The 26,146-nt window shown below is 54.9% G+C and overlaps 1 protein-coding gene across 2 annotated transcripts; it reads right to left on the bottom strand.

The window, feature by feature from the left end:
- Nucleotides 1-756: 756 nt before the first annotated feature.
- On the bottom strand, nucleotides 757-25,138 carry Casq2 (calsequestrin 2). Of its 2 annotated transcripts, none has more exons than XM_042692335.1 (11): nucleotides 24,872-25,138; nucleotides 18,716-18,800; nucleotides 17,658-17,758; nucleotides 16,596-16,707; nucleotides 15,397-15,470; nucleotides 12,577-12,707; nucleotides 11,320-11,383; nucleotides 7,003-7,057; nucleotides 3,700-3,800; nucleotides 2,547-2,621; nucleotides 757-1,659 (listed from the first exon to the last, which is right to left on the bottom strand). In XM_042692335.1, exons 1-11 carry the CDS (start codon nucleotides 25,103-25,105, stop codon nucleotides 1,429-1,431), a joined length of 1,263 nt encoding a protein of 420 aa, XP_042548269.1. In that variant the 5' UTR covers nucleotides 25,106-25,138; the 3' UTR covers nucleotides 757-1,428. The 2 variants fall into 2 exon arrangements, with proteins under 2 accessions (XP_042548269.1, XP_042548268.1); XM_042692334.1 differs by having other exon boundaries at nucleotides 11,338-11,383.
- Between the last annotated feature and the right edge of the window lie 1,008 nt (nucleotides 25,139-26,146).

Raw genomic sequence — 26,146 nt, 5'->3', positions numbered from 1 at the left:
TCCTACTCCTCTCTCTTCTTCCTCCTCCTTCTCCTGTTTCTCCACTCCATCTCTCTTCCTCTCCCTCCTCTCCCCACTCCCTCCCCCAAGAGGAGAGCAGCCCCCTCAGCCACTTGCCCCCAGACCCCCTTAGCACAAGCCCAAAGCCAAGGAGCCGGGGCTGGAAGCTGTGGGAACACAAGCCGCCACACTTCCTCCCTGGTGGTGTTTACTCAAGTGTTTTGTCACAGAGGTGACAAACGCACGGCAGCCAGGACACTGCACCCGCTGCTATCAGGAGTGCCAGGGGTGATGGCTGCTCTGGCCCAGTGTGCATGAGCTAGCTCCATAATGAGCCAGCTCCATAATGAGCCTCTACTGTGTGATGGGCAAAGTCAGGAGAGCTGGAGACACAAAGACAAGTTGATTCCGGTCTCTGATGAAGCTGCTCTGAATGTGTACATGTGTTGTCATTTGACCGACAAGTACCCAGACTGCACATAGAACGCCACTGAAGCAGAGAGGGGACCCGGCACTCCAGGTCACTAAGCAACGGGCCAGGTAGTATCTCATGCAGCCAAACCCGGTCTCTGTGAAGAGGAGGGCAGGGAGTGGGTTGAGTGGAAAAACCACTGCAGGCTCCAAGGTGGTCTCAACACTTTATAAAATGAGTTTAATGACAGAGTTGGTAAGCAGCTTTTCCACCCCCTGAAAATAAACCACACATCAAGAAACCGCAGTATCTCATACGTGTTAACCAATGGAGAAAATCAATGATGATACTTAACACAGAAGCTATTAGGCAGCAGAAGGCACTTGGGGAGTTCCTCAGCGTCTCAGCACCTGGTTGGGAACAGAGCCCCAGCCGGCTCTGGATGCTGTGGGCCTTGCTAAATGAGAGCTAGCTGACCCAGGGTAAAGCAACCTTTAGCCCGAAACGGGACAGCTCACAAGTAGCCATGGAGAATGGCTCTTTGGAGGTCAGCTGAGTCCCTAGGGGCCCGCCATCAGGGTGGGGACACAAGAGACTTGTCAGCCAGCAAGGAGACTTGTCAGCCAGCAAGGAGACTTTTGTCAGCCAGCTAGGAGACTTGTCAGCCAGCAGACCAACCTCCCATCCCCGTCCTGCTGCGCCCAGACCTCTCCACAGCCATGCAAAGGCTTGGGACTGAGCCTCCTGTCCCAGCTCTTCTTACAAAGTCACTCCATGCTCCTGAGTCACGTGCTGGGGAGAGACAACAGGTGATCGTGAGGAGAGCCGATCTGGCTCCACCCAGCTTCACAGAGCAGGAACAGCCGCAGGTCGGTGGGGACAAGCAGCCTGGGTTCCTGCATTTAGAAAGGAGTTCTCCTGATGGGAAGGGAACAGGAAGGGTGCAGAAAAGGAGAGGAACTGCTGGGCGGGGCGGGGGCTGTGGTTGTGTTCTGATCAGGTCCTTTGGCTCTGAGCTACTCATCATCGTCATCCTCATCGCTGTCACTGTTACCCTCATCATCAGAATCATCGTTATCATCATTATCATCATCATCATCATCGTTGTCATCATCTTCATCGTCCTCGTCATCATCATCATCCTCGGTGTTGATCTTTCCAGAAAGCACATCCTCGATCCAGTCTTCTAGCTCCTCGGCGGTGGGTAGGTCATCGTCGTCCGGAATCTCCATCCACACGCTGTCGGCCTGCAGCCAGGGGAGGCAGGGTGGTGGGTGAATAAGTGAATGGATGGGTAATGAATGAATGGGTAAGTGAACAGGGGAGGAGCAAGTGCACAGAGGCTGGGCCCCACCCTAGGTTCCCGGCAGCAGCGCCAAGCAGGCTGCTGGGTCTTCTGCAGCTGTTGTAGCCAGGAGCCAGTGGCTTTTGCCTATAATCCCAGCTACTCAGGGCACTGAGATCTAGAGAATCAAGACTTGGAGCCAGCCTGGGGAAGGAAATTCCTGGAGATTCCATCTCCAAAATAACCAGCACAGCTGGGCATCAGGGGTTCACACCTGTAATCCTAGCTACTTGGGAGGCTGAGACCGAGGGATTGCAGTTCGAAGCCAGCACAGGCAGATGAATCTGTGGGAGCCTTGGCTCCAATTCACCATAAAAAAAAGCTGGAAGTGGAGCTTCCAAGTGGTTCAAGTGGTAGAGAGACAGCCTTGAATGGAAAAGCTAAGGAATGGCTCCCAGGCCCTGAGTTCAAGCACATAAACAATCATTCCTACTAATTCTCAAAGCAAATGAATGAATGCGTCACACAGCATCACATAGCTTAACACAGTGCCAAAGACGGACTGGCTCCTGTTCCCAGGAGACTGCTCCTGCACCACCATGGCGTGCGGCTGTGCTGCCGCCCGCTGAGCCCACTGGACTGTGAGGTTGCCTGGGACACCTGAATGAGGCCTGAGAACTATGTCCTCCCTGGGCCTCACCACCTTCCTTCAGCCGGTGCAGAGCTGGGACTGCCGGGAGAGCCCTCCAGGCCTGGATGCCGGGCTCTGTGCATGCGTGTGTGCATGCATGTGGTTGTGCGTGTGCCTGTGTTAGGGAGGGCAGGGTGTGGCCCACGCAAGGCACTCACGTCCGTCACGTTCACCACGCCAATCTGCGGCTTGGACAGGTCGATCTTGAAGGTCTTCTCCCAATACGCAGTGAGCTGCAGCAACAGAGTGTGGGGTTAGAGGGCCACATGCCATGCAGGCCTGACTCAGCCACATGTGGTCCACGGCCACCGGCCACAGCCCTGGTGCCAGCAAGGTCCGAGTCCACCCAGGCTGAAGCTTGGAAAGGACTGAAGACTTGGCCCTGCCCTCCAGTTCTAAGGACACCTCTCAGCTGCTATGCACCTGGGCGGGAACGTGGCACCCCCCCCCACACACACACCCTGGCCCTCCTCCCCCAGCTGTCATTCCTCACAAGTGAGGGAGAACCCAGAATCCATGCCCACCATGGCCTACAGAGAGAGGGCTGGACAGGGCAGACAGCTAAGGCCACGTCCAGCAGAGGGTGCTATCCCCGCCCTCCAGCTCATGGGGTACAAACTCCGTTCCTTCTTGCAAAAAAGAAGCATAAGCTGGCGCCTGTAACCCTAGCTACTCAGGACGCCGAGACCTGAGAATCGCTGTTTAAAACCAGCCCAGCCCAGGAAGGTGGTGAGCAAAACTACAGCCTCGAAGGTATGGCTCATGTGGTAGAGCGCCAGTCTTGCATGGAAAAGTTAAAGGAGAGAGCAAACAAAGGAGTTCAAGCCCCAGCACCGGTACAGGCACATATACAAAAGACAGGAATGTGTCAGGTGCCGGTGGCTCACGCCTGTAATCCTAGCTACTCAGGAGGCTGAGATCTGAGGATCACAGTTCAAAGCCAGCCAGGGCAGGAAAGTCCATGAAACTCTTATCTCCAATAAACCACTCAGAAAAACAAAAACAAAAAAACAGAAGTGGTGCTGTGGCTCAAGTGGTAGAGTGCTAGTCTTGAGCAAAAGAAGCTCAGGGACAGCGCTCAAGCCCCAGGCCCAGGGGAGAAAAAGAATTTGACAATAACACTTGTGGCCCTCTCTTTGACAAGAATACACACGGAGCAGCCAGGGCCAGCGTCTCCCAGGACTCAGGGTGGCGCCGGCTCTCTGGGCATGCCTTCCCCTCCTCCCCCACTCCCCTTGTCCGAAGTGCTCAGGGCCTCCTGCCCATCCAGCCCAGGGCAGTGACCACAGGGCCCTGGTCCGAGCCACTCACCAGTGGGAAGTCGTCCGGGTCAATCCAGAGGACGCTCAGGGCGGGGTTGTCCGTGTTGTCCCGGGCCACCTGTTTGAGGATCTCCAGGAACTCGTACCCATCTGGAGAAGGGCAAGGAGGGTCAAGTGGCTCGAGTGTGCGTGTTTCCTGAGGGGTTCTCAGGTACTCTGATGCCCAGCCCCCCTTACTAGCCTGCTCAGAAAAATATATCCCATGAGCACTGTGGGTCCCGAGCCCCTCGGATGCTACAGCAAGTCTCTACGGAGAAACAGAAAGATGCCTGGCACTGGTGGCTCACGCCTGTAATCCCAGCTGTTCAGGGGATGGCCGAGATCTGAGGATCCCAGCCTGCGCCAGTCTGAGCAGCTAAATCCAAAACTCTTATGTCCAATTAACAGCAAAAATCCAGAAACGGAGCTCAAGTGCTACAGAAGTGGCTCAAGTGGTAGAGCGCCAGCCCTGAGTGAAAAGCTCAGGGGCCCTGCGTTCAAGTTCTAGCACAGGAACAGAAAAAGGAAGGAAGGGAGGGAGGCAGAGAGGGAGGAGCTGGCGTCAAGAAACCTTGGAGGACAAGAAACATTCTTTGCCATGAACAAAAAAAATTTCAAGAATATTGTATGTGTATGTGCACACACATCAGTACTGGAGCTTCAACTCAAGGCCTGGGTGCTGTCCCTTAGATTTTCATTCAAGGTTGGTGTTCTACTACTTGAGCCACAGCTCTACTTTGGGTTTTTGGTGGTTAATGGGTGGCAAGAGTCTCATGGACTTTCCTGCTCAGAGTGGCTTTGAACTGACATCCTCAGATCTCAGCCTCCTGAGTCTGTGGGATTCCAGACATGAGCCACCGGTGCCTGGGACCAGTGCTCAACAGCGCCCTCTAATGCTCAGGACCACCTTCCCACCCCTCCCCACTCCTGCTAGAACACCAAGAGTTTAGGTCCTCTTAGGTCCCTGAGAATAACTGCTGCGTGTGTGTATGCCTGTGTACATATGAGGAACACACCCGTGTCTGCAGGTGGCTCTGATGATGTCCTGTGGGTAGGATGGAGAGCCACAGGGCACAGGGCACGGACCATTAGGCCTTATTTTTTGTTTTGTTTTGCTTTTTGTGCCAATGCTGGGGTTTGAACTTGGGGCCTAGGTGCCGTCTCTTAGCTTTTATGATCACGGTTGGCACTCTACTAGTTGAGCCACAGACTCTATGCACAGCTTTGTGGTGGTTAATGGGAGAGCCCCGGCTACACACAGACAAAAGCCAAGTCAGGACTTGGTTTCCCCAGCCCCAGAGCCCTGAGCAGTGAGGCCCGCCCTGCCCAGGGTTGGAAGCTGGCAACCTGCTGAGCTCCGCCCTCCTCCACCACCCCCATGGCTCTGCTCCCAGCCTCAGTCTCCAGCTCTGGCTCTCTGGGGCACAGCAGGAGCTGGGCCCAGGGGTATTTGTGCAGGGAGAGGGAGAGAGACGTTCCAGAGGCCTGATTCACGGCCACACCAACCTCCCCAAACAGGTTTCTGCGGCTTTGGGGAGGGAGGGGGGCCACATGCTCTATTGTTCCAGGGCCCCTCCTGTCCCGGACCCTGGGAGGCCCGCCAGCCACCAGGGCGGACTCCAGTCTCTGTTCACACAACTGGGGTCCACTGTGTGTGATCGCAGCCTGTAAGCCTCAGGCACGGGCCTCCAGGAGACTTTCTCCTCCATGGTAAAGAGGTGGGCAGAACCTAAAAAGCCGCAGGGGCCTTCCTTCTCTCTGAGTGTTGGTTGTGGAGAGGCCTAGCTCCCTGGGGGAGGAGGCCTGGCACCTGGATGGACATTCAAGGGATTGAATGAAGACAGAACATGGCGGAAACTCGGAGACAAGACAGGCCATGGAACATTATTCAGCCCTGAAAAGGAGCGAGCCTCTGATCCATGCTGTGTAATGGATAAACCATGACACGGAAGGGCATGCAGCGTGAGCTTGCGTGATTCCCACCTACACGAATGCCCCAATGGCTGTATCCACCGAGAGTGGAGGAGGGCATGTGCCGGAACTCCCCCGAGAAAAGCCCAGACATGCTGGATTTCGGTGGGTAAGTGGGTTGCCTCTCTCACCATCTACCCCTGGAGCATGCATGCTTCATGCCCCATGGGAATTCAGGGGACCTGTGTCCCCCCGGAGGCCAAGCTCCTGGGCGTTTCCTGGCCTCTGCCAGTGCTTGCTGTAGGAGAGACACAGAGGCCCTGACAAAGGCCATATCTGCCGCAGCCACAGCTAGCGGCACTGCACGGCCAGCCCGGAGGTCCCCCGAGTCCCCGTTCCTCCAGACCTGCCCAGCCAGACTCTGGGGGTGGGGGGGACTGCTAGCCTTTGGAGTTCCTGTCCCGATGCTCACAGCCAAGGCCCTGCTCCGTGGGGCACCACGCCTGTCTGGGGGCAAAGGCTGTCCCTCGTGACCGTGTGTCACCCCCGCATCGACAGCTCTGCTCTGCCTGGGCTAAAGAGAGAACCAGGAAGCCTGTGCAAGATGCAGAAGTAGAACGAAGCCCCTCGGCTGTGTCCCCAACACCCTTTCCACTTTGCACAACCAACTGCTTATATATACACACCAAAGGATGCAACTCTATGTGTGTGTGAGTGTGTGAGTGTGTGTGTGAGTGTGCCGGCACAGGGACTTGAACTCAGGACCTCCCCCTCCAAGCCAGGCTTTTTTTGTGTTCAAGGCTGGTGCTCTACCACTAGAGCCACAGCTCCAGTTCTTCAATTTGCGTTATCCTAAAGTAGGAGTTTGGCATATACATCCACGTGCTTGATCACAAAACTCGTAAGTGAACGTTTGCACAACCAGCAGATCATATCCACACACCCTGGGGGCCGGGTTGCTTTTGTGCCTTCCCAGACCACAGCTCAGCTCAGTGTTTGGGGCTACAGCACCTCCTTACCCTGTCTTCCCTTAGCTGTGAGCACAGACACCACGGGGGCAGGGGTGTGCACTGTAGAAGGAAGGGAGAGGGAAAGGGGAGAGCAGAGGAAGGTGAGTAGTTTGGTGTGTGTGTGTGTGTGTGTGTGTGTGTGTGTGTGTATGTGTGTGTGTGTGTGTGTAGTAGGGCTTGACCTCAGGATGGAACTCTACCACTTGAGCCACAGCTCCACCTCCAGCTTTTCGCTGGTTAATTGGACATAAGCATCTCATGGGCTTTGCTGCCTAGGCTGGCATTGAACCATGATCTTCAGATCTCAGCCTCGTGAGTAGCCAAGATCGCAGACATGAGCCCCGCCCAGGGTTCAGGAGCTCTTGTGAAAGGCTGGGTGGCCAGGTGCCTACCGGGGTCGCTCTTCTCCGCAAAGGCCACGATGTGGATCCCATTCAAGTTGTCTTCCTGTGGGAAATGAGAACGGAAATTTACCCTCGAGGAGCCAGCCCGGGCCAGAGATTCACAGGCCGGAAGGGCGGTGTGGAGAGGGACATACAGCACGACGGGGCAGGGACACACGAAGGCCGGACACACGGATGAGCAGGTGGACACGCTCAGATGGCGCCTGACCGTGGACGGACGGGACGGTAGACAGGACGGCAGACGGGACAGCGCGAACACACATGAGACATTAACGCTCAACGGGTCTCACTGCCGGGGTCTGCTGGTCCCAGGAGCCGCAGCAAAGGGAGAGAGAGGGAGAATGGGAGTCAGACTGGCCTCGCAGGAGCCCAGGGCAAAAAGCATTCTAGAAGTCTCTGCGTGCCCAGCCCTGGAGTTACAGCCAGCAGCACAGCAGCTCATGGAAGCTCCAATTTGCCCCTGACTGGCCCCAAACCTGTCCCCACGTGGAGATGGGGGCGTGGGCCATCTCCTCTGCCCCAGCGGCCTGGGGTGCCACATGGGGCCCCTGGCTCTTCCCTTCTCTCCAGTTCACCAAATCAGCAGATACGCCTGGCCAGGTGAGGTGGGGGGGGGGGGGCTGCCGAAGGTCTGCGGGGGGGGGGGGGGTGGGGGGGTGGTCCGCAGCCCGTGTGGAAGCCAGGGTGGAAGGAGAGAAAAACCAGAGGGACTTTCAACTCACGGTGCAAGCCAAGGGGTGCTTCCTGCTTCCCCTCTGCTCTGCCCCCTTTGCCGGGGTCCTTGCAGGGGAAGTGGAGCCTGTGCTTACTTAGGGAGACGGGGTGACTGACACCCTGTGGAGGGGGGGGCGGGGGCGGGGGGTGGAGGGGGCACCACCCCACTCCCACCGATTTGAATGCTCCTCCAGCAATCCTATCTAAATGCTAATTTTTTTTCCCCTTCTTTGAGTCTGGAATGGACGAAAAACTCTAAAAAAAAAAAAAACAAACCACAAAACCTGTCAGCGGAGATTAAACAGCAAACACGATTATTGAAAACGCGGGGCTTCCAGAACACATCTGGTAATCGGTTTTAAAATGAAGAATCCCTATTGGTTTTCTAAGGGGCTGCTTGTGCCAGGCCTGAGTGGCACTGGGTGAAAAGAGACAGGGGTGGGGGGCGCCACACCCCCGCACCCCATGAGGAACCCACCCCACCGGCTCAGCATGCGAATCGGAACCCAACACCTGCGCAGACACCCAGCGCGGGCTTTTCAGTAGGCCAGCAGGGAGTCATGGTTACCTCAGGCACGAAGGGGGTGCACCCCTCGATGGAGCCAGCCATGCCAGCCAGGGTTAGCCCGGGAGCCTGCATGACACTCGTCATGCATGAGACTTTGGCTCACCCTGCCATGGCACCTCTTTGTGGAATCGCACAAACCATCCCTCATAACCAGACGGCAGGCTCTCTGAGAGGAGGAGTCGGTCAAATGGAAGTCATTCCTATTCGGAGCGCACAGAAGCCGAGTGGAAGGTGGGCCCTGGTGGTTCTCCCCTGTAATCCTAACAGCTCGGGAGGCTGAGATCGGAGGACAGCAGTTCAAAGAAAGGCTGATCTCATCTCCAATGAACCAACAAAAAAAAGCTGGAGTTGGTTTCGGTGGTAGAGCACCAGCTTTGGGTGAAAAAGCTAAGGGACGCTGGGAAGTCTAAAAGAAAGTTCTGGTATTTTGGTGTCTGATGAGGGCTTGCCTACAACCAGCTAATGGGATTTCTTGTTTTATTCTCTCTCCTTCCTTCCTTCCTTCCTTCTTTCCTCTCCCCTCCCTCCCACTCTCCCTTCCTCCCTTCCGTCTTCTCTCCCTTTCTTCCTTTTCTCCTTCCTTCCTCTCTTCTTTTCTTTTTCTTAAAAAAAAACACACACAAAAAAAACCAGAAAACAAGGTCTTACCACGTTGCCCCTGCTGGCATTTATATATATATATATATATATATATATATATATATATATACATATATATATATATATTTATTTATATTTATATATTTTTTTTTGTCGGCCATGGAGCCTGAACTCTGGGCCTGGGCCTTGTTCCTCAGCTCTTCAGCCCAAGGCTAACACTCTACCACTTGAGCCACAGTGCCACTTCCAGCTTTTTCTGCTTGTGTGGTGCTGAGGAATCGAACCCAGGGCCTCATGCATTCAAGGCAAGCACTGTACCACTAAGCCACCTTCCCAGCCCCCTGGCCTCCACTGTCCTGGGGTTGTGGGCGTGGCCGCCACGCCTGGCCAGCCCTGGCTCTTTTCCTAAGAGCACTGAACCCAGTTGGGAAGTCTCTGCCCTCGTGATCTAACCACTAATGGCCACCATGAGTGTGGGGTTCAAAGTAGGGATCTGGGGAGACGGAAGCATATGGCCACGGCGCCCACGTGCTCCATGGCTGGTTTGCCCTCTGCCAGGCTCACAGGAGACATGGTCAACGTGGATCTGCAGCTCTAAGTGATGGGGGGGGAGGGGCTGCCAATACAGCACACATAGACCAGACACACCCCTCCCCCGCCCCACGAGCAGGAGCTCCGCGATGGCCAGCATTTATCCCCTTCCATCTCGTCCCCCGACAGGCATTGCGTTTTGAGGTTTCCTCTTCTCAACCCTGAGCTCCTAAGGACAGACAGGCTCCCTTTGACCCCTCTACCCTTAGCGCAATGCGGTGAGCTTTTGTTAACATCTATTGATTCAAAAAAGAACAGGACCATCCCAATTTTACATGCTTATTGAAAACTGTGGAAAATATTATCCACACCTACCAACTAGGCCTATGCCCCGGCCAGTATTTTGCTCTGTTTCTTCCATCTCTATTGAATGTTTCCACACGAAAGGAGACACAAAGAAACAAAACATACCTTGGACTAGCAAGTTCCCTGCTAAGGTACAGCGCAGTGACCCACAGGCACCCCAGAGATTTGAACTCAGGGCCTCAAGCTTGCTGAGATTGCTTACTCATGGCTGGTGCTCTACCACTTGAACCATACCTCTATTCTGCTTTTCTGCTGCTGATTCTGGAGCAAACTTCCTGCCCTCGCTGTCCTCAAACCACCATCCTGCAGATCTCAGCCCCCTGAGTAGCTAGGATTACAGGTGCCCAGCTAACTCCTTTCATGCAATTATTTGCCCAGCCCTCAGAAATGAAGGTATGCCAATGAAGAAATGAAGTTACATGCCCAAGGAGAAATGAAGTCACATGACACTTTACATCAGTGCCTGGTTCTGTTCATCCACTACTTCAGACTGTAATTTAGAGAGTTACATAAACGTCCGAGACAACCCCTCCTCCCCACCCAGACCCCCGACGGCGGCCAGGGGGACATGGCCGCCCCAAGGAGCTGTGTGAAGAAGACATGACAGCTGGCTCCAGATGTCCCTAAGCCTCAAGAAGAAATGCCCATTAGTTTTGTATCCTTCAGTAGTTAGCCTCATCCACCCCATCTGTGAATGGGGAAAGAAATACTTGCTCTAGGTCACCTGCTGCTCTCGGCTGCTGTGGCTGAGGTCTGTCATTGGGGTGTTATGTCAGATGGAGGCAGGGATGTCTACAACCTAGGGCTAGTCTCCACGCCTCTCATTCTAATGGTATCTAAATTGCTTAACACAGTCCGAGACACAGACCTAGAGGACAGGAGGCCAGTGTCGAGAGCCTTCAGCTGATCACAGACAGATACATAGATAGACACATTCCATAGATTAGATTAGATAGACTGATTGATAGGTTAGATAGATTATGTAGATAAGAGAGATTAGATTAGACAGAAAGATTGTTGTGGACCAGTTAGGTAGATAGTAGAGATAATTCCATAGATAAAATAGGTTATATAGATTGATAGACAAACAGACTGAGGATAGATAGATAGACAGACAAATAATTAAAAGCTACCACTCACTACTGGAGCACCTGTTGGGGTTCTCAATTCTTCATCTCACATTGCCTTACAACCCCTGCCCCCATTTTCAATGGGGAGACCAAAAGTTTGAGATGGTCATATGACCTGCAAAGTGCAGGAAGTGGCTTGGTGGCAGATTCTGGACTTGAACCTAAGCGTCTGTGACTTAGTAGCCTGAGTGCTCCATCCCTGCCCGGGGCCCCTGGGCTCAAAGCCTGGGGTGCTGTGGCAGTGAAGGCGAGCAACATGGCCGGGTCGGGGTCAGGGGAGCCAGGTCTCCCCATCTTCCCCGGGGAGCCAAGCTCCCCGTTTCCAATGCTCCTCCCCACACCTCTGCCCCAGCCCAGAGACAGACAGTGTCCTGGGGCTTCTCTGGGGGTACACACACCCAGCCACGTCCTTACCCATGTTTCAAACATGTCTTCTGGGCGCAGGCGACGAAGAGTGGGTCTAGAAAAGAAAACGGAGAGCATCCTTGAGTGCAGAACTCACCGTGGCAGGCCGGGGGGCGCCACGCACGAAGGGCGAGCGAGCTCCAGCCCGGCTGCTGCAGGAAGAACGCAGAGCCGAGTGCGGGCTGCGCCCTGTCTCCGCACGAGGCCACAGACCCCGGGCTCATGGAGGTGGGCTCCTTCTCGTGGGCCTCCTCACCGACACGGCCTCTCCAAACCCCCACTCGGGCCCGGAATGAGAAGGAAGAGAGCACAGGATGCCCCGGCTGGCTCTGCCGCTGCTGCGTGGTCATGGGATCACCCGCCAGAAAAACAAAAGCCACAAACAACACCAACGCGGGAGGAAGGACAGCCAGGCGGGTGAGCCCACAAACATGTCCTGTGCCCCCCAGCATCCCTTCTTCGAGAGGCCAAGAACTGCGGGGGGGGGGGTGGGGGACGACTCTGCACCCCTTGCTTACCCATCATGCAAGAGGGCAGAGTGAAGGGGTGAAGACGATGAAGAGCTCACCCACAGAACCTGAAAGATGTGTCACCTGGCTCCTGCAGAGCAAGTCAGCTGACCTCTCTGGGAGCATGGCGGGATGTCCTCCTCTCCAGGAGTGTGGCTCTGGTTCTGTGGCCACTGCCCTGCTCTCACTCTTTGCTCCACAGAATGGGGCTAATAGCGAGTCCTCTGGGAGTCAGGGCTGAGAGAACGTAGCTCTCACAACCTCCCTGGCATGGTTCTTGATGCAGAAAAAGTATTCTCGCTAGGCTCTGGTGGCTCACGCCTGTCATCCTAGCTACCCAGGAGGCTGAGACCTGAGGATCCTAGTTGAAGGCCAGCTTGGGCCAAAGGGTCTATGAGACTTGTATCTCCAACAAACCGGCAAAAAGCTAAACATGGAGCTGTGACTCAAGGGGTAGAGTGCTAGCTTTGAGCAGAAAAGTCAAGGGAGAGCTTAAGGTCCTGAGTTCAAGCCCCAATACAAGTATGTGCAGGCACACACACACAACACACACACACACACAGAGGCTCTGAGGGGATTTGCTAAATCCAAGCCGGGGTTTGGCCCTTCTTGGCCTCTGTAGATTCCCATTAGGAGGTGGCAATGTCTCCACCCTGTGTCAGCGTCCCCCAGGGCCATGCTCTGTGCTGTCCCTCGGGTGTGTGCCCGCCCCGCTCCGCCCCCACACCAGCCTGGACACCTTTGGTGCTCCTTCACAAACTCCACGAGCTCGCGCTCTGTGTGGGGCTTGTCGGGGATGGGCAGGGGCTCCTCCATGAACGGCTCATAGAAGTCCACTTGGTTCATCTTCAGGGACAACTTCTTCGCCACCTGTAACAGAAATGGGACGTGTGGGTTTGCACGCATCGAGGAGCAGAGGTGTTTCTGCCCCACATCGAGTGCGCGTTCTCTGGCAGATGTGGCAGCTGAGGGAAGTTTTAACTTCAGTGCCAGGGGCAGGAACTCATTTTGCCTGTGGTGTGGGCTGTGCCAATCCTCAGCTTTGACCCAAAGACTGGGCTCAAGGAGAGGCAGAGACCCCTGAGAAGGAACCGAGAGAAATCTAGCCATGCAGTCACCATAGCTCTCCCTCGAGAGCCAGGGCGGGAGAGAGGAAGTGAACGATCAGAGGATCTTTGGATCTAGATGAACTCGGATCTTTTTGTGCTGGCTCTGGGGCTTGAACTCAGATCCTAGATGCTGTCCTTCAGCTTTTTTATTCAAGGCTGGTGCTCTACCACTTGAGCCACACCTTCACTTGTGGCTTTTTGCTGGTTAACTGGGGAAAAGAGTCTCATCCAGGGCCTCTGGCCTCGCTGGGATTAGGGGTGGGAGCCTCTGTGTCCCCTAACTGAACGAGTTTTTCCTGGAGCAGGCAATTGATAGAAACGCTTACAGCACACGATCTACAGAATCGGATCCACTCTCTCCATGCCTTGCACGAGCCCGGGAGCCGCAGCGGCTGCAGGTGGAGTGTGAGCACCAGAGTACAGCCTCTTTATACCAGGTCTGCCTGGTGCTTTGCCAGGCTCTAGGAATGGCCCCGCTCACTGGCAGTCAGAGGAAGCCGGGGCAGAGGGGTTCCTGGGCTGTGAGCCCCTCAGTGTGAGAATCTCTTCAGCCCCCTGCAAGCCTGGGGCAAGGGTGAGTCACTCCTGCAGATGGAGCAGGAAGGAGCAGCCCGCGCTCTGGCCGGAAGCCACACGCCAGCCCCCATCAGCGCTGACCTCATGGCTTTTCTCTGGGATGTGATGTGAGAGGCTTGGAATGTGTGCGCAGAGAAGCCCAGGGCGCTTCTCTTCCAGCTCAGAGCTGCCATCCAAGACGGCCCCAGCAGGACACTGGCTCCCTTGATGTCCCCGAGGACCGGGCTGGGCTGGAGCCAGCGCCTGGGGCAGCCGCCGGCCTGCCACTGTGCCACGACCCAGTAACCCCAGTGGCGAAGCAGGATGGCCACTCCGCCGCGGCTCGCCAAGCTCCCGCTCCCTCTATACTCCAAATGTCTGTTTTAAGATTACCTTCTTGTTGACAAGGTGAAGACAGGCATTGAGCCGAGTGCCTGCAGCTCACGCCTGTCATCCCAGCTCCTCAGGAGGCTGAGATCTGAGGATCCCAGTTCAAAGGCAGCCCAGGCAGAAAAGTCCATGGCACACCTATCTCCCATGAAGTAGCAAAAGGCCAGCAGTGGAGCTATGGTCCAGGGAGAGTGCCAACCTTGGTCTGGGAGAAATTCTGGTAAAGACAGAAACGCTACGAAGTACGGATGGCTGTGGTTGGCTTGGGTGCCTGCAAATGTTGAAGCAGCTGATTTCTGCGCACGCCAGTGAGCCACCCCAGCAACCAGAGAAGAATCAACTCAAAGTGCCCACAGACTCACGACCCTCTCTCGCCTCCATCACCTCCAAGGGGCTAGCCCCAGCTCCCCAGGGGCCTGGTGACATCAAAGGAGACAACAACTTCTCTGTCTCACTGGGTCCTCCAACAGGAGGGGCCGCGCGGGCAGGACGCCTGGAACTGCGTCTCCCTAAAGCTTGATTTAGGCTCTGGACTGGAAGATCTCGGCAGGTCTCACACGGATATGCTGCTCAGTGAAGATTCTCTGGAAGGTTTTGAAAATGCAGAGTCCCAGGTTCTATCACCATCCTAAACATGTCCAGATTTCCAGGGGGTCATGTCGCAGCAGAGCTTCTAAAAGCTCATCAGAGGAACCAGTGTTTCCCAGTACAGCAGCCTGGACTGTCCATCGCCTGCCTATCTATCTACCCATCCGTCTATCTATCTGCCTATCTATCTATCTATCCATCCATCCATCCATCCATCTGTCTTGTGCCAGTACTGGCACTTGAACATAGGTACAGCCTGCTGCTGTCCCTTAGCTTTTTCACTTCAGGCTAGCACTCTACCCTTTGAGCTTCATCTCCACTTCTCCAATTCTGCAGGTTCACTGCAGATAAGAACCTCCCAGGCTTTGCAGCCCAAGCTGGCTTTGAGCTGTGACACACAAAGCTCAGCCTCCTGGGTGGCCAGGACTCCAGGTGTGAGCCCGCAGCGCGTCCGGCCTCCCTCTCTTCACAATTCTCTGCCCGTGTCGTGGCTGTGGGTTTGCTGACGCCTTTCCTCCCCACACTTAGCTGGAAACACTACGAGGGTGAGCACTGGTTTTTCTCGGTGAGGCCCCGGTGCGGTGAAGGTGCTCGGCTTGCAGGGCTGGGAGGGGGGTGGGTGACTGAATGCTGATGAATGACGGCGTGGCGTTTGCTCAGCATGGTGCCAGCAGTTACATCTTCCGTTCCTCAGTGGTGTCTTCTTCCCACACGCGCCGTTTCCACTTTCCCTTCGTCAGAGGCCACATCCTGCCCTGGCGCCTGGGCCGGTGTTTGGGCAATGCTGTCTTAGCCTGGGACCTCTGACATTCCCTGGGGGTGTTGTATGAATTGATCCCCCCCTCCTGCCCCGGCTCTGGCACCTCCTGCTGGACCCTGCTGAGCCTGCTGCCGCCCAGCCTTCCCTAGGTACTTACCCCTTTGTCAAAAGTGGCAAAAAACTTGATGTAAGGCTGGAAGTGTTCAGCTGCCTCCTGGAACGCCTTGTAATCTGGGAGGCAAAACAAACAATGGAAGAATCATGTTCAGGAATGCTGCAGACTTCTCTTGTAAAATGACTGCACGATTATTTAGCAGGTATTATTCAGCTAGCTCTGTTCGTTTGCTGCTTCTGAGGTGTTTGAATTCAGGCCTCACACTCACTCAGCTTGCTTGCTTGTCTGGTACTCTACTACTTGAGCCATGTCTCCAGACCGGCTTTTTGCTAGTTAGTTGGAGATGGAGTCTCACAAACGTTTTCTTCTTTTTCCCAGGGCTGGCTTCAAACCTTCACCCTCTAGACCTCAGCCTCCTGAGTAACAAGGATTTCAGGTGTAAAACTCAGTGCTTGGCTGCTTGTTTTGTTTTGTTTTGTCCAAGACCAGACCTTGAACTCACTATCTGACACTTTTATTCATTGTCTGGTGCTCTACCACCTGAGCCACACCTCCAACCCCTGGCTGCTCATTTTTTAGTACTATTTCAACCCATAATTTCCCAGAAGGGTTGGAACGAACTGGTATTTGATTGCCCAAGAGAAGGCATCTTGGCCTCACTAGAGGAAGGAGAGCGAATGCAGCCCCAACAATCAGCGTACAAAAGGGGCAATTTGATGAAGAGGAGGCAGTGTGACCGGGCCCCTGCAGTGTTCCAGGCCAAGAACAGGGCCGGCCACCAAAGGGGAAAGGTCCCCTGGGGCATGGTGCAGGAGGGCAGCCGCCTGCTGGTCAGTCGGGGGCTTGCCCAGCCGTTCCCACAACCCGCGGCAGTGGAGCCCTTCCGTAAGCCTTGCAAAGCCTGCATGAGACCTACTCAGGAAGGTGCGCTGCGAGACAGCAGGTGGGGGAAGGAGGAAGGCCTGTTTCTCCCGTACGTGCATTAGCTCACACATATGCACACGCAAACACATGCACACATATGCACACATACATATGCACACACACAGCACCATAGAAGCCAGCTGACACAATTTCTGTACGCTCATCCCCCACCTCCAGGAGCAGGACAGGATACTCGTCTCCGTTTCCCAGCAGACCCGCGCCCACAGAGGTGGCCTGACACCCCCTGTCAGAGCACAGCCCTGAGACTGACAGGGGACGGTGGGCGGGGGCGAGGGGGGGGGGCTTGGACGGCTTACACTCGGAGTCCTCGCTCTTGAAGAAGCCCAGGAGTTTGATCTGGTCCTCCACGCGTTCAAAGGCCTGGACTTCCAGTTTGTTGTTGATGACTTCCACCGGGTCTTCAATGAGCTAAAAAGCAGCCACACTTGAGTGAGCACAGGTGTGTCCAGGTGAGCAACCCCTACTTCCCCTACACCCCTGCACCCCCACATCCCACACCCCTGCATCCCACACACCACACCCCCACAAACCCTCAATCCGCACCCCACACCCCACACCCCGCATCCCTGCACCCCCACCCCACCCGCATACCCACACTCCCACACCCCCACAAACCCACCCCACCCCTGCATACCTGCACCCCTACTCCACACCCCTGCACCCCGCACCCCACATCTCCCCAGGAGAACACAAAACGGGGACCATAGTCTAGGTGTTTGAACCTGTCCCACCCCAGCCCAGCCGTTGGTGGACAACTTAACCGGAGGGGTGGCGTCAACCTAATTCCTCCAAGTGTCGATTATACCTTAACTGATCATAACTATATACATTGATGGGACGTAAAATGATAGCATGGATTGTGAGTACAACGTGCGCTTATTACATTGAGCTAATTAGTATATCCATCCCCTCAGAGGTGACCTTTCTTCTGGGATGATGAGGACCTTCGACATTTACCATCTTGGCGATTTGTGTTTATATTTTCTGGATGTCGCTGCACTATTGCAGCAAACCTCACAGAGGAGCCCCTCTGCCTGCCTGAGGAGGCATCTCTCGCGCCATCTCGTCCCTTCCCCTCCTTCTGCCAGTGTCCCGTCCCTTTCCCTCCTTCTGCCAGTGTAGCAGACTGCTGCACTGAGTGAGAGAATTCACATCTTGCTGTGACACAATCCAGACCTGTGACCCCAGTGCCCTGTTTCCATGGTGACAGGGAGTCAGCCCTGCAATGTGGATGCTGTTGTTCTCCGTGAAGGCCAAGGCCCTGTTTTGGCCCCTGTCAGGGTACCCTGCTTTCCCGCCCTTCCTTCCCCGTCTCCCAGCCCAGACGGCTTGCACAGGTACACCGCACAGATACTCACATCCAAGAGAAACTCCACTAACACGTCTGCGGCGAACTCACCATCGAACTCAATTGTGTGATCGCCCTTAAGAATGTACAAGCTCCCTTCTTCATCAAAGCCTGGAAGCACCGAGAGGCTCGAGGTCAACGTTGAGGCCATACTGATACCAGGGAAGCCCTCACTTGGTCGGAACAGTGATGGGGTCAGCACAACCAAAGACCCAGACCCCTCCAAACACCACCTCCACACAGCTATCCCAATCCCAGCAGCTCAGGGGGCTGATCTGAGAGTCACAGTTCAAAGGCCACCTGGGCAGGAAAGTCTGTGAGACTCTTGTCTCCAACTAACCACAAAAGAGCTGAAGTGGAGCTGTGGCTCAAGTGGCAGAGTGCCAGCCTTGAGCAAAAAGTCAAGCAAGGACCCCGAAGCCTTAAGTTCAAGCCCCAGTACACACACACACACACACACACACACCCCTCTCAAAGTATTCACTCCATTTGAAATAGCCAAGAATTAACAAGTCCACTTGGGTTTTAACTTAAAAGAAAAATCTAATTTCCCACCCTACTTTAGTTTTCTAACAGTACAGTGTGTGTGTGTGTGTGTGTGTGAGAGAGAGAGAGAGAGAGAGAGAGAGAGACAGACAGACAGACAGACAGACAGACAGAAACAGAGAGAGAAGGAGAGAGGGAGGGAGGGGGGAAGCAAAGGGGAGAGGGAGAGGCTTGAACTCAGAGGTCTGCATTCTTCCTTTCTCACTTGACTTTTTCCTACTCAGGATTTTTTCCTACTCTACTGCTTGAGCCCGAACTCCCCTTATGGCTTCTTCCTGGTTAATTGGAGATCGTCTCATAGCCAGGACTGGCTGTGAACTGTGACCCTCACAGCTCAGCCAGGATCACAGGTGTGAGACACCGGAGCCTGTTGCTTTTATGAAATTATTTTTCAACCCGGGACTAAGGCTATTTTCTATTAAGATGTGTCCAGTTATCAAGCAAGAATACAACTTCATTGTGTTGTTTTGTTTACAAGATACAATTTGTTTCTTCCTATTCTATCTCTCCGATCACACTTACCCAATTTCTTGGCAAGCTTGGCTTCCTTTTTGGCATCAATCGTCATGAAGCCGATGTCTTTATGTTCCAGGATCTGGGCCACGAGCTTAAAGGACAGAGAAGAGCAGGGGGCTGAGGGCAGGGCTGGGGGCGCGGGAAGAGGCCTTCCTCCCTCACACCTCGAGGACCAGCGCACCCTGGCTGCAGTAACCTGTGCTGGCCACTTAGAAAAGGGACCACACGTGCTGGGAATGGGCCGGAGAGGAACGCGTGTGCGCACTGCGGGCACTGCGCTCTGCTCCCGGCAGACAGAGCTTGGTGAGGGAGAGAATCCACAAGGCAGCAGAGCGGAACACCCGCAGATCCCAGACAGCCGTCCTCCGTGCCCCCAAGCTGCCAAACCATCCCACGTAGGAACCCAAGAGGGCCTGGAATAGAGAACCTGAGCCCCAGGACCAAAGGAGTCCCCCACTGGCTATGGGCCAACTCCTACCATCCATCCCAAAGGGCAGAGAATAGGAAGTGTGGAGAAGTTTCCAGAATGAATTAGGAGAGGGGAGAATCTAAAAGAGACATTGTTGTTGTTGTTGTTGTTATTTGCAGATCACAAGATGTCCTCATGTTCAGGCAATTGCTCTACCCACTGAGCTGCCCCTCTCCACAGCTCTACTCCTGCTTTTTAAAGGTTAACCTTAAAACCACTTGTTGCCATGCAATTGTAAGAAATAACACAGAGATCCCATCTGTATTTTATCCAGTTTTCCCAGTCGTAAGCGCTTATACAATGGAGGAACAGCAGGCGCCAGTGGCTCCACTCCCTGCTTTCTGTGGGTTCACTGGAGTTAAGAGTCTCCCAAGACCTTCCTGCTATCTTTGAACCGCGATCCTCAGATCTCAGCCTCCTGTGTAGTTAGGATGACGGGCGTGAGCCCCCGGCACCTGGTGTCTGGCCTCGTTTGATACCTTTGATGTAAGGAGTGAGACAAGTTGGGGTTCTTTTACCTTTGTGTGCCAGCAGTGATGGGTCTGCCCCACACCTGTGTTTGCACTGTGATGGGAACACACTTGTGAGCATGCGGGGCCGCCTCCTGGCTTCTCTCCTCAGTCCCCATCCCCCCACTCTGACACTCTGCCCACACAGCAGTCTGTGGGACCCTTGTTTGTTCTTCTCTTCTCAATGTTAGGAACTTAGCTTCATCCCCTTCCAGTCCTGTTTCATATTCTGCAGTCCTGTTGTTGCTTTCTCCCACATACCCTTAGGATTTGTAGTAAGTCTTGGAAACAGGTGAGTTCCTCTCCCGGCTTTATTCTTTTTTGAAGTTCTTTGACTTTTCCACATACGTTTGAGGATAACCTTTGTTATGTCCACAAAACATTTTACTAGGATTTGGGGAGGGATTGTATTAAATCTGTACATTCAATCTGCCAGCTTGGGGAGAATGCCATCTTTTTGTGCCAGTATATGATGTATTTCCTATATTGCATCTCTGAATCATGAAGATTGTATGCATTTCCATTTCTTAGATTGTCTCTGGTTTCTTTCATTTGTGTGGTGTAATTTTCAACGTTGTAAGTCTTCTTGTTATTTTTCTATGCAAATGTTTGTCTACATCCATGCCACCCTGAGCACATCCAATCTCCCTTGATTTAAATCTGATTTAAGTTATCTTAGGGATTGTAAGTGGTATGATATTTTTATCTTTGGTGTCATATTGCTAGTGTACCAAAATGCCATTATCTTGCTCACATGTGTCTTGCTAGATCCATTTATTACTTGTAAGGAGTTTGCATTGCATTTCATTTCTTCGTGTATTGAAGTACAAGGTCTCACGCTTCCTCTGGTTCTGGGTGATTCCTCAATGCCTTTTAAAATAAAAAACCTCTCTGCTGTTAGTATAGAAGGAAAACACTAGCAATGGTAACAATTACACACAAGAAAGGCTTGAATGGAGAACTGAAAGGAGCGTGAGTGGGGCCTCTCCCAGCCCAGGCCTGTGCAGTTCCACTCCGCCCTGTGCACCATCCCAATCACAGTGGACCTCTTCCTATGTTATGATTACACGTGACTTACACAATGCAGGACTGGGCAGGGCGCTGGCTCACGCCTGTCATCCTAGCTACTCAGGAGTCTGAGATCTGAGGATCATGGTTCAAAGCCAGCTTGGGCAAGAAAGCCTGTGGGCCTCTTATCACAAAAAAATCCAGACCTGGAGCTATGGCTCAAGCGGTAGAGAACCATCTTGAGTGAAAAGGCTAATGCACCTACTTCTAACACCAAACAAAAAGTCTACAGTATGAAAATGGGAGGAGAACGCTAACCGTTCATTAAGATAGACAGAGCAAGACACACGTCAGCTTCCGGGATCGTGACTCTGGGAAAGGTCGCTGGCACGCAGAGCGGAGGTGAGAGAAGGGGGCAGGGGAAGAGGCCGTGGGCAGGAGTGGGTCAGCTGCAGCCTCCTGGGAACCAGTGGCTGTCCACGTCACGTGTCCCTGGGGCCTGGCACAAGCCAGGGCCCCGGTCAGGCCTCTGCTCCTGGGACTGGTAAGTCATGGATGACCTTGAATGGAAAGCTGGGACAGAAGCCAGGGTGCCAGGCACCAACCGTCGAGTGGGTGGTGAGGACGGGCTGCAGCAGGTGCGGACGGCCCGCTGAGCCTCGCGGGGACAGGAAGGGTGAGCACAGCGCGGCCGTGGCCGGTGCTCTGGGCCGGACAGAACCACACGACCCCCAGATCTCACCACGTCTGCCATCCGCCCCGACGGGGAGGACGGGAGGAGCCTCCCGTGCCGCCCATTCCTGGGAGGTGGAGGAGGAAGGAAGGCGAGGAGGTGGGATTTGTTCTACTCGTGGGGGGTGAGGACTGGGCCTCGTGAAGGAGTGAGGAGCGATTCTTGCTGTAGCTCCAAGAGTCGGAAAATAAAGAAGAGTCTGGAATTGAGGCTCCTGAATGTCACCCGATCTCTGCTCTGGTCCTGCGGCCTGGCGTTGGCTGCCAGCCCATCCCTCCCCCTCCCCCCAGGTACCCCACAGGCTGAGCGGCTGTGGTTATGACACTCCCTGCCGCCAGCTGGCTTTGCCACAGGTTCCAGTCCTCCGTGAACTGGAGAGCTGACGCTTCTTCTACCTGGCCGCTGCCTGTGCCCTCCAGCCACGCCCTCTGGTCAGGCCCAGGCTGAGGGCCTTGGGGCTAGCAAGCCGCACACCCCGTACCCATGAGAGGAAGCTGGAGCAGGGAGACCACAGAGATTTGGTTGTCTGTGTGCTTTTTCCTTTGTCCTGGTACTAGGGCTTGAATTCAGGGCCTGTGCGCTGTCCCTGAGCTTTTTCACTCAAGACTGGCACTCTACCACTTGAACCACAGCTCCACTTGCAGCTTTTTGTTGGTTAATTGGACCTAAGGGTCTCGCCACGGACTTTCCTGCCTGGACTGGCTTTGAACCACAATCCCTGAATCTCAACCTCCTGTAGTTAGAATTACAGGTGTGAGTCCCAGCACCCGGCTTTTATGTTGTGGTTTATATTTTAAGGTAGCGGACTGAGCCTTGGGTGCCCAGGGGCATGCTGTGCCCCCCTCCCTGGGTGGCACAGCCTGGTCTTACACTGCAGGCACAGGTTTCTGTCATTCTCCTACGCTGTGTGCACAGGCTCCTAATGAAAGGATCACAGGGGAAGCGAGTGAGTGTCCACACAACGTGTGTGTGTGTGTGTATGTGTGCCTGTGTGTGACTATGTGTGTGTGTGCGTGTGCATGTACCTGCGTATGACTGTGTGTGCTAGTACTAGAGCTTGAACGCAGGACCTTTTGCTCCCGCAAGGCTGGTGTTTTACTACGTGAGCTCTTGAACCACGCCTCCACTTCTGCCTTTTTGATGGTTAATTGGTGGTAAGAGCACCTTTCCACCAGGTGCTGGTGGCTCATGCCTAGCTACTCACAAGGCTGAGATCTGAGGATCACAGTTTGAAGCTAACCAGGGCAGGAGAGTCTGTGAGACTCATTTCCAATGGAATCACAGAAAAAGCTAGAAGTGGTGCTGTGGCTCAGGTGGTAGAACACTAGTTCTGAGCCCTCAGGCCCTGAGTTCAAATATCAGGACCAGCAAAAAAAAAAAAAAAGGTGGGGGGTAAGCACCTTTCCATGGAGGGAGATGGATGGAGCTGTGGTGGGAGCAGAGGGACTAATTTTAACAAGGGACCCGGGGCTCAGGGACGAGCCCCTCTCGGAGACTCCTGATGTCAATGTCCGTGACCACAGGCCCGCCTCCTTTGCAGGCACAGCTGGGCCACCGGCAGCCTGGCGCTTCCACCCTCTGAGCCTTCCTCCATCTGTGAGGCCTCGGGGGAGGCGCTGGGGGAGGCAGGGCTGAGCCTGTAACCCAGACAAAGGGCCCAGCCCTTGTGACCGGACCCACGTGTGGCCACGTGACCTGGGTCAGAGCCTCTTACTGCCCAGGTACAGGCCATGGCCTGAGGGGGTGGGGGAGGGGGCAGTATGGCACAGGAAAGAAGAGACAGAAGACAGAGACAGAGACAGAAAGAGAGGAAGGAGGGAAGGAGGGCAAGAAGGAAGGAAGGAAGGAAGGAGAAAAGGAAAGAAGCAGGGAGAAGGTGGATGGAAGGAAAAGATGGGAGAAGAAGAAGAACAACAAGAAGAAGAACAAGAACAAGAACAAGAAGAACAAGAAGAAGAAGGAGGAGGAGAAGGAGGAGAAGAAGAAGAAGAAGAAGACAGAAAGAGGAGGAGGAGGAGGAGGAGGAGGGAGAGGAGGAGGAGGAGGAGGAGGAGGAGGAGGAGGAGGAGGAGGAGGAGGAGGAGGAGGAGGAGGAGGAGAGAAAATCCAGAGCAGCAAATTCTGCATTCCCTGTCCTGGTCATAGAAGTCTAGAGTTAGCAGATCAGCTCCAGGCTGAACTTCCTGCTCTCTGCTGCCACCACTGCCTAGAGGGAAGGTGTGCAGCTGGGTCGGGGCCTCTTGTGGGCTCAGTCTGAGATAACAGCACGCCGTCAGCTGGCCATGAGCGTGCTCTGATGGGTCCTCTGCTAGTGCGCTTGGGAGCAGGTGTGCGGGCAGCTATGTGGGCGCCGGTTCTCAAGCTGAGTAAACTCTGCTCCCCTCCGTGTCCTCTCTGCACCCAAAGGTCCCGTGTCCTCGCCACATTCCCTGCCCCCTGCCCTGAGCGTCCACAGAGAGGCCCAAACCCCACACTCGGCCCTCACAGACGAGAGGCAGCGCAGTGAACCTCAGAACTCACTCAGGATTCTGGGATGCTTCTTACGTTGGTGAAGTTATTTGGGTGAATCCTGGGCGGCTTTGTGGGATTGTATTATAGTCCATCTCTTGGGGATCTCGGCTCATCCTGAGTTTCCCGGGGGGAAGTTTAGTGATCGAACTATTTGATGAACCCAAATTGTCTGGCTGCGCTGGCCAGTGAGTGGTGCAGGTCCCAAGGGGATCTCTGCAGAAAGGCGCGAGGGCTGGGTCGGGGTGGGGCCCGCAGGAGGCTCAGGGGGCCTGGGAGGGCTCTGGCATGGTGCCCTGGGGCTGTGGGTGGCCCTCAGCTGCCGTGAGATACTACAGAGATTGTTTCTGAGCCACTCACAGGGGATTAGAAGCAGCCCTGGTGCCAGGTGGCCGAGAGGCCTCATCATGTAGATAAAATAAGAAGTGACGTCAGCCTGTCCCTGTGCCCACACCAAGAACTTCCTGAGAGGAAAAAAATTCCCACTCACGCGTGTGCGGCTGAGAATGCCACGCTCTACGCCTTGTAGCGAAAAGCCAGAGGAAAACCGCTGCGGAGAGGCAAGGTCAAACAACCCTCGTCCCCAAGAGTGGGGGTGAGGGAGCCGGCACGGCCGGTGACCCCTAAACATCCCGTCCTCCGGCACTCTACACTCTCTCAGGAAAAGCCACGGAGCCAGAGGGACGTTCCAACCGGACACCGCTGTGCACCTGACCTGGGACTGTCCGCCTCAGTTTCCCTTTTGTGGGCTTCACTCACACATCCTGGCATTAACGCACGATCATCGCCAAAGGCAGCAGACCTCAGGATACATGTGTGCTCTGCACCGTCATTTCCACACCCCAAGCCCTGGCCAAAGGCATCCTGACCCCTGGGCCCACCGAGGCAGGAAGCTACCTCCCCCCCTTCCCCCCCCCCCCCCCCCCGCCACTCACCTCCAGGACAATCTCCTTCATCTGGAACTGTTTCTGTGCCACCTTATCTGAAGACACGGGCTCGTGGTAATAGAGGCAGAGCACATCGTATTTCTTCAACATCTGCTTGAAGTTCTTCTCTGAGAGGCTCAGCACACGGTCTTTCCCATCGTACGTGGGGAAGTTCAGCCCTTCTTCCGCCCTGCAGCAGCTCAGCAGACAGACCCCCACCACCAGGAGGTGAATTCGCTCCATCTGGGGAGAGTTTTCTCTCTCTTCCCCCAACACGGCAAGCGGGAGCAGGGAGGTTCCCTGGGCTGGAGGTCCGTGTGGTCCTGGGCTGGGGACTGGGAACGGAGTGGAGGATCTGGGCACATGCGCACTGAGGGAGGCCTGGGGGGGGGGGGAGGCTGGGGGGGCCAGGGGCCGGATTGCTTGCCCGGCCGGCCCCTGGCTCATTAAGAGCTCCATTTTTAGGATGCAGTTGTTTCAGGCTAAAAATAAACGGTGCCATGAATTTAAAGAACAAGTCCGACGTGACTGTGGAGAGATGCTCTGGGCAGTGTGTCTGAGGGCAGAGAGGCCACGGGCAGGGGCGTGCACGTGTGCTGCCATCTGGACACCCCACTCATCCAAAGGAGAAAGAGAAGAGAGGGCACGGGAAGATGGGGGTGGGGCGGGGAGCAGTCCGGGCAGAGAGGGCATAAGAAACAGAGAAACTGAGGCAGCGGCCGCTCAGGCCCGGCCAGGCACCGCTCAGAGGTGGCATTGTCAAACCCTGTGGTGCCACAAGGCCCGTCCTTTGCCCGCCGTCCTCTGCCCGCTGAATGGCAGCCCGGGAGCGGGCAGGGGCCCAGGGCTGAGATCGAGTTCCGCTGGCCTGGCCAAGTCTTCCTGGAAACCTGGCCCTGGCCGAGCCTCCATGCCGGGTCCTGGCGGCCTTGTCAGCACTGGGCACCGGGCACAGACGCCCTTCAGCACCAGCCCAGCCCACCAGGGGCTCTGAGACCCCAGCCTGCCCGACACCCCAGTTCCTTTTTATTTCCACTGCCTGCATCTGAGCCTTGGTGTGACAGAAGAACCATCCTCATTACACACATGCACACGCACACTTCCAGCTATCGTGCGTGTGTGTGTGTGTGTGTGTGTGTGTGTGTGTGTGTGTGGTTAGTTGAAGAATCCCACAAACTTTCCCACCCAGACTGGCTTTGAACTGCGATCCTCAGATCTCAGCCACACGAGTGGCTAGGATGACAGGCGTGAGCCACAGGTGACCCCTGTGTGTTGACTTTCTTC

This window comes from Dipodomys spectabilis, unplaced genomic scaffold (assembly GCF_019054845.1).
Source record: "Dipodomys spectabilis isolate Male_0828 unplaced genomic scaffold, ASM1905484v1 ptg000148l, whole genome shotgun sequence".
NCBI lineage: Eukaryota > Metazoa > Chordata > Mammalia > Rodentia > Heteromyidae > Dipodomys > Dipodomys spectabilis.
This window is presented reverse-complemented; position numbering and strand designations above follow the sequence as displayed.

Bases quoted from the DNA above. Each gene is read 5' to 3' on its own strand.
- Casq2 (XM_042692335.1), bottom strand. From the start codon at position 25,105: ATGGAGCGAATTCACCTCCTGGTGGTGGGGGTCTGTCTGCTGAGCTGC. The intron at 16,708-17,657 runs GTGAGTATCTGT...GCTGCTTTTTAG, and splicing joins TAGTGGAGTTTCTCTTGGAT to CTCATTGAAGACCCGGTGGA. The intron at 1,660-2,546 runs GTGAGTGCCTTG...CCCTGGCTGCAG, and splicing joins GCGTGGTGAACGTGACGGAC to GCCGACAGCGTGTGGATGGA.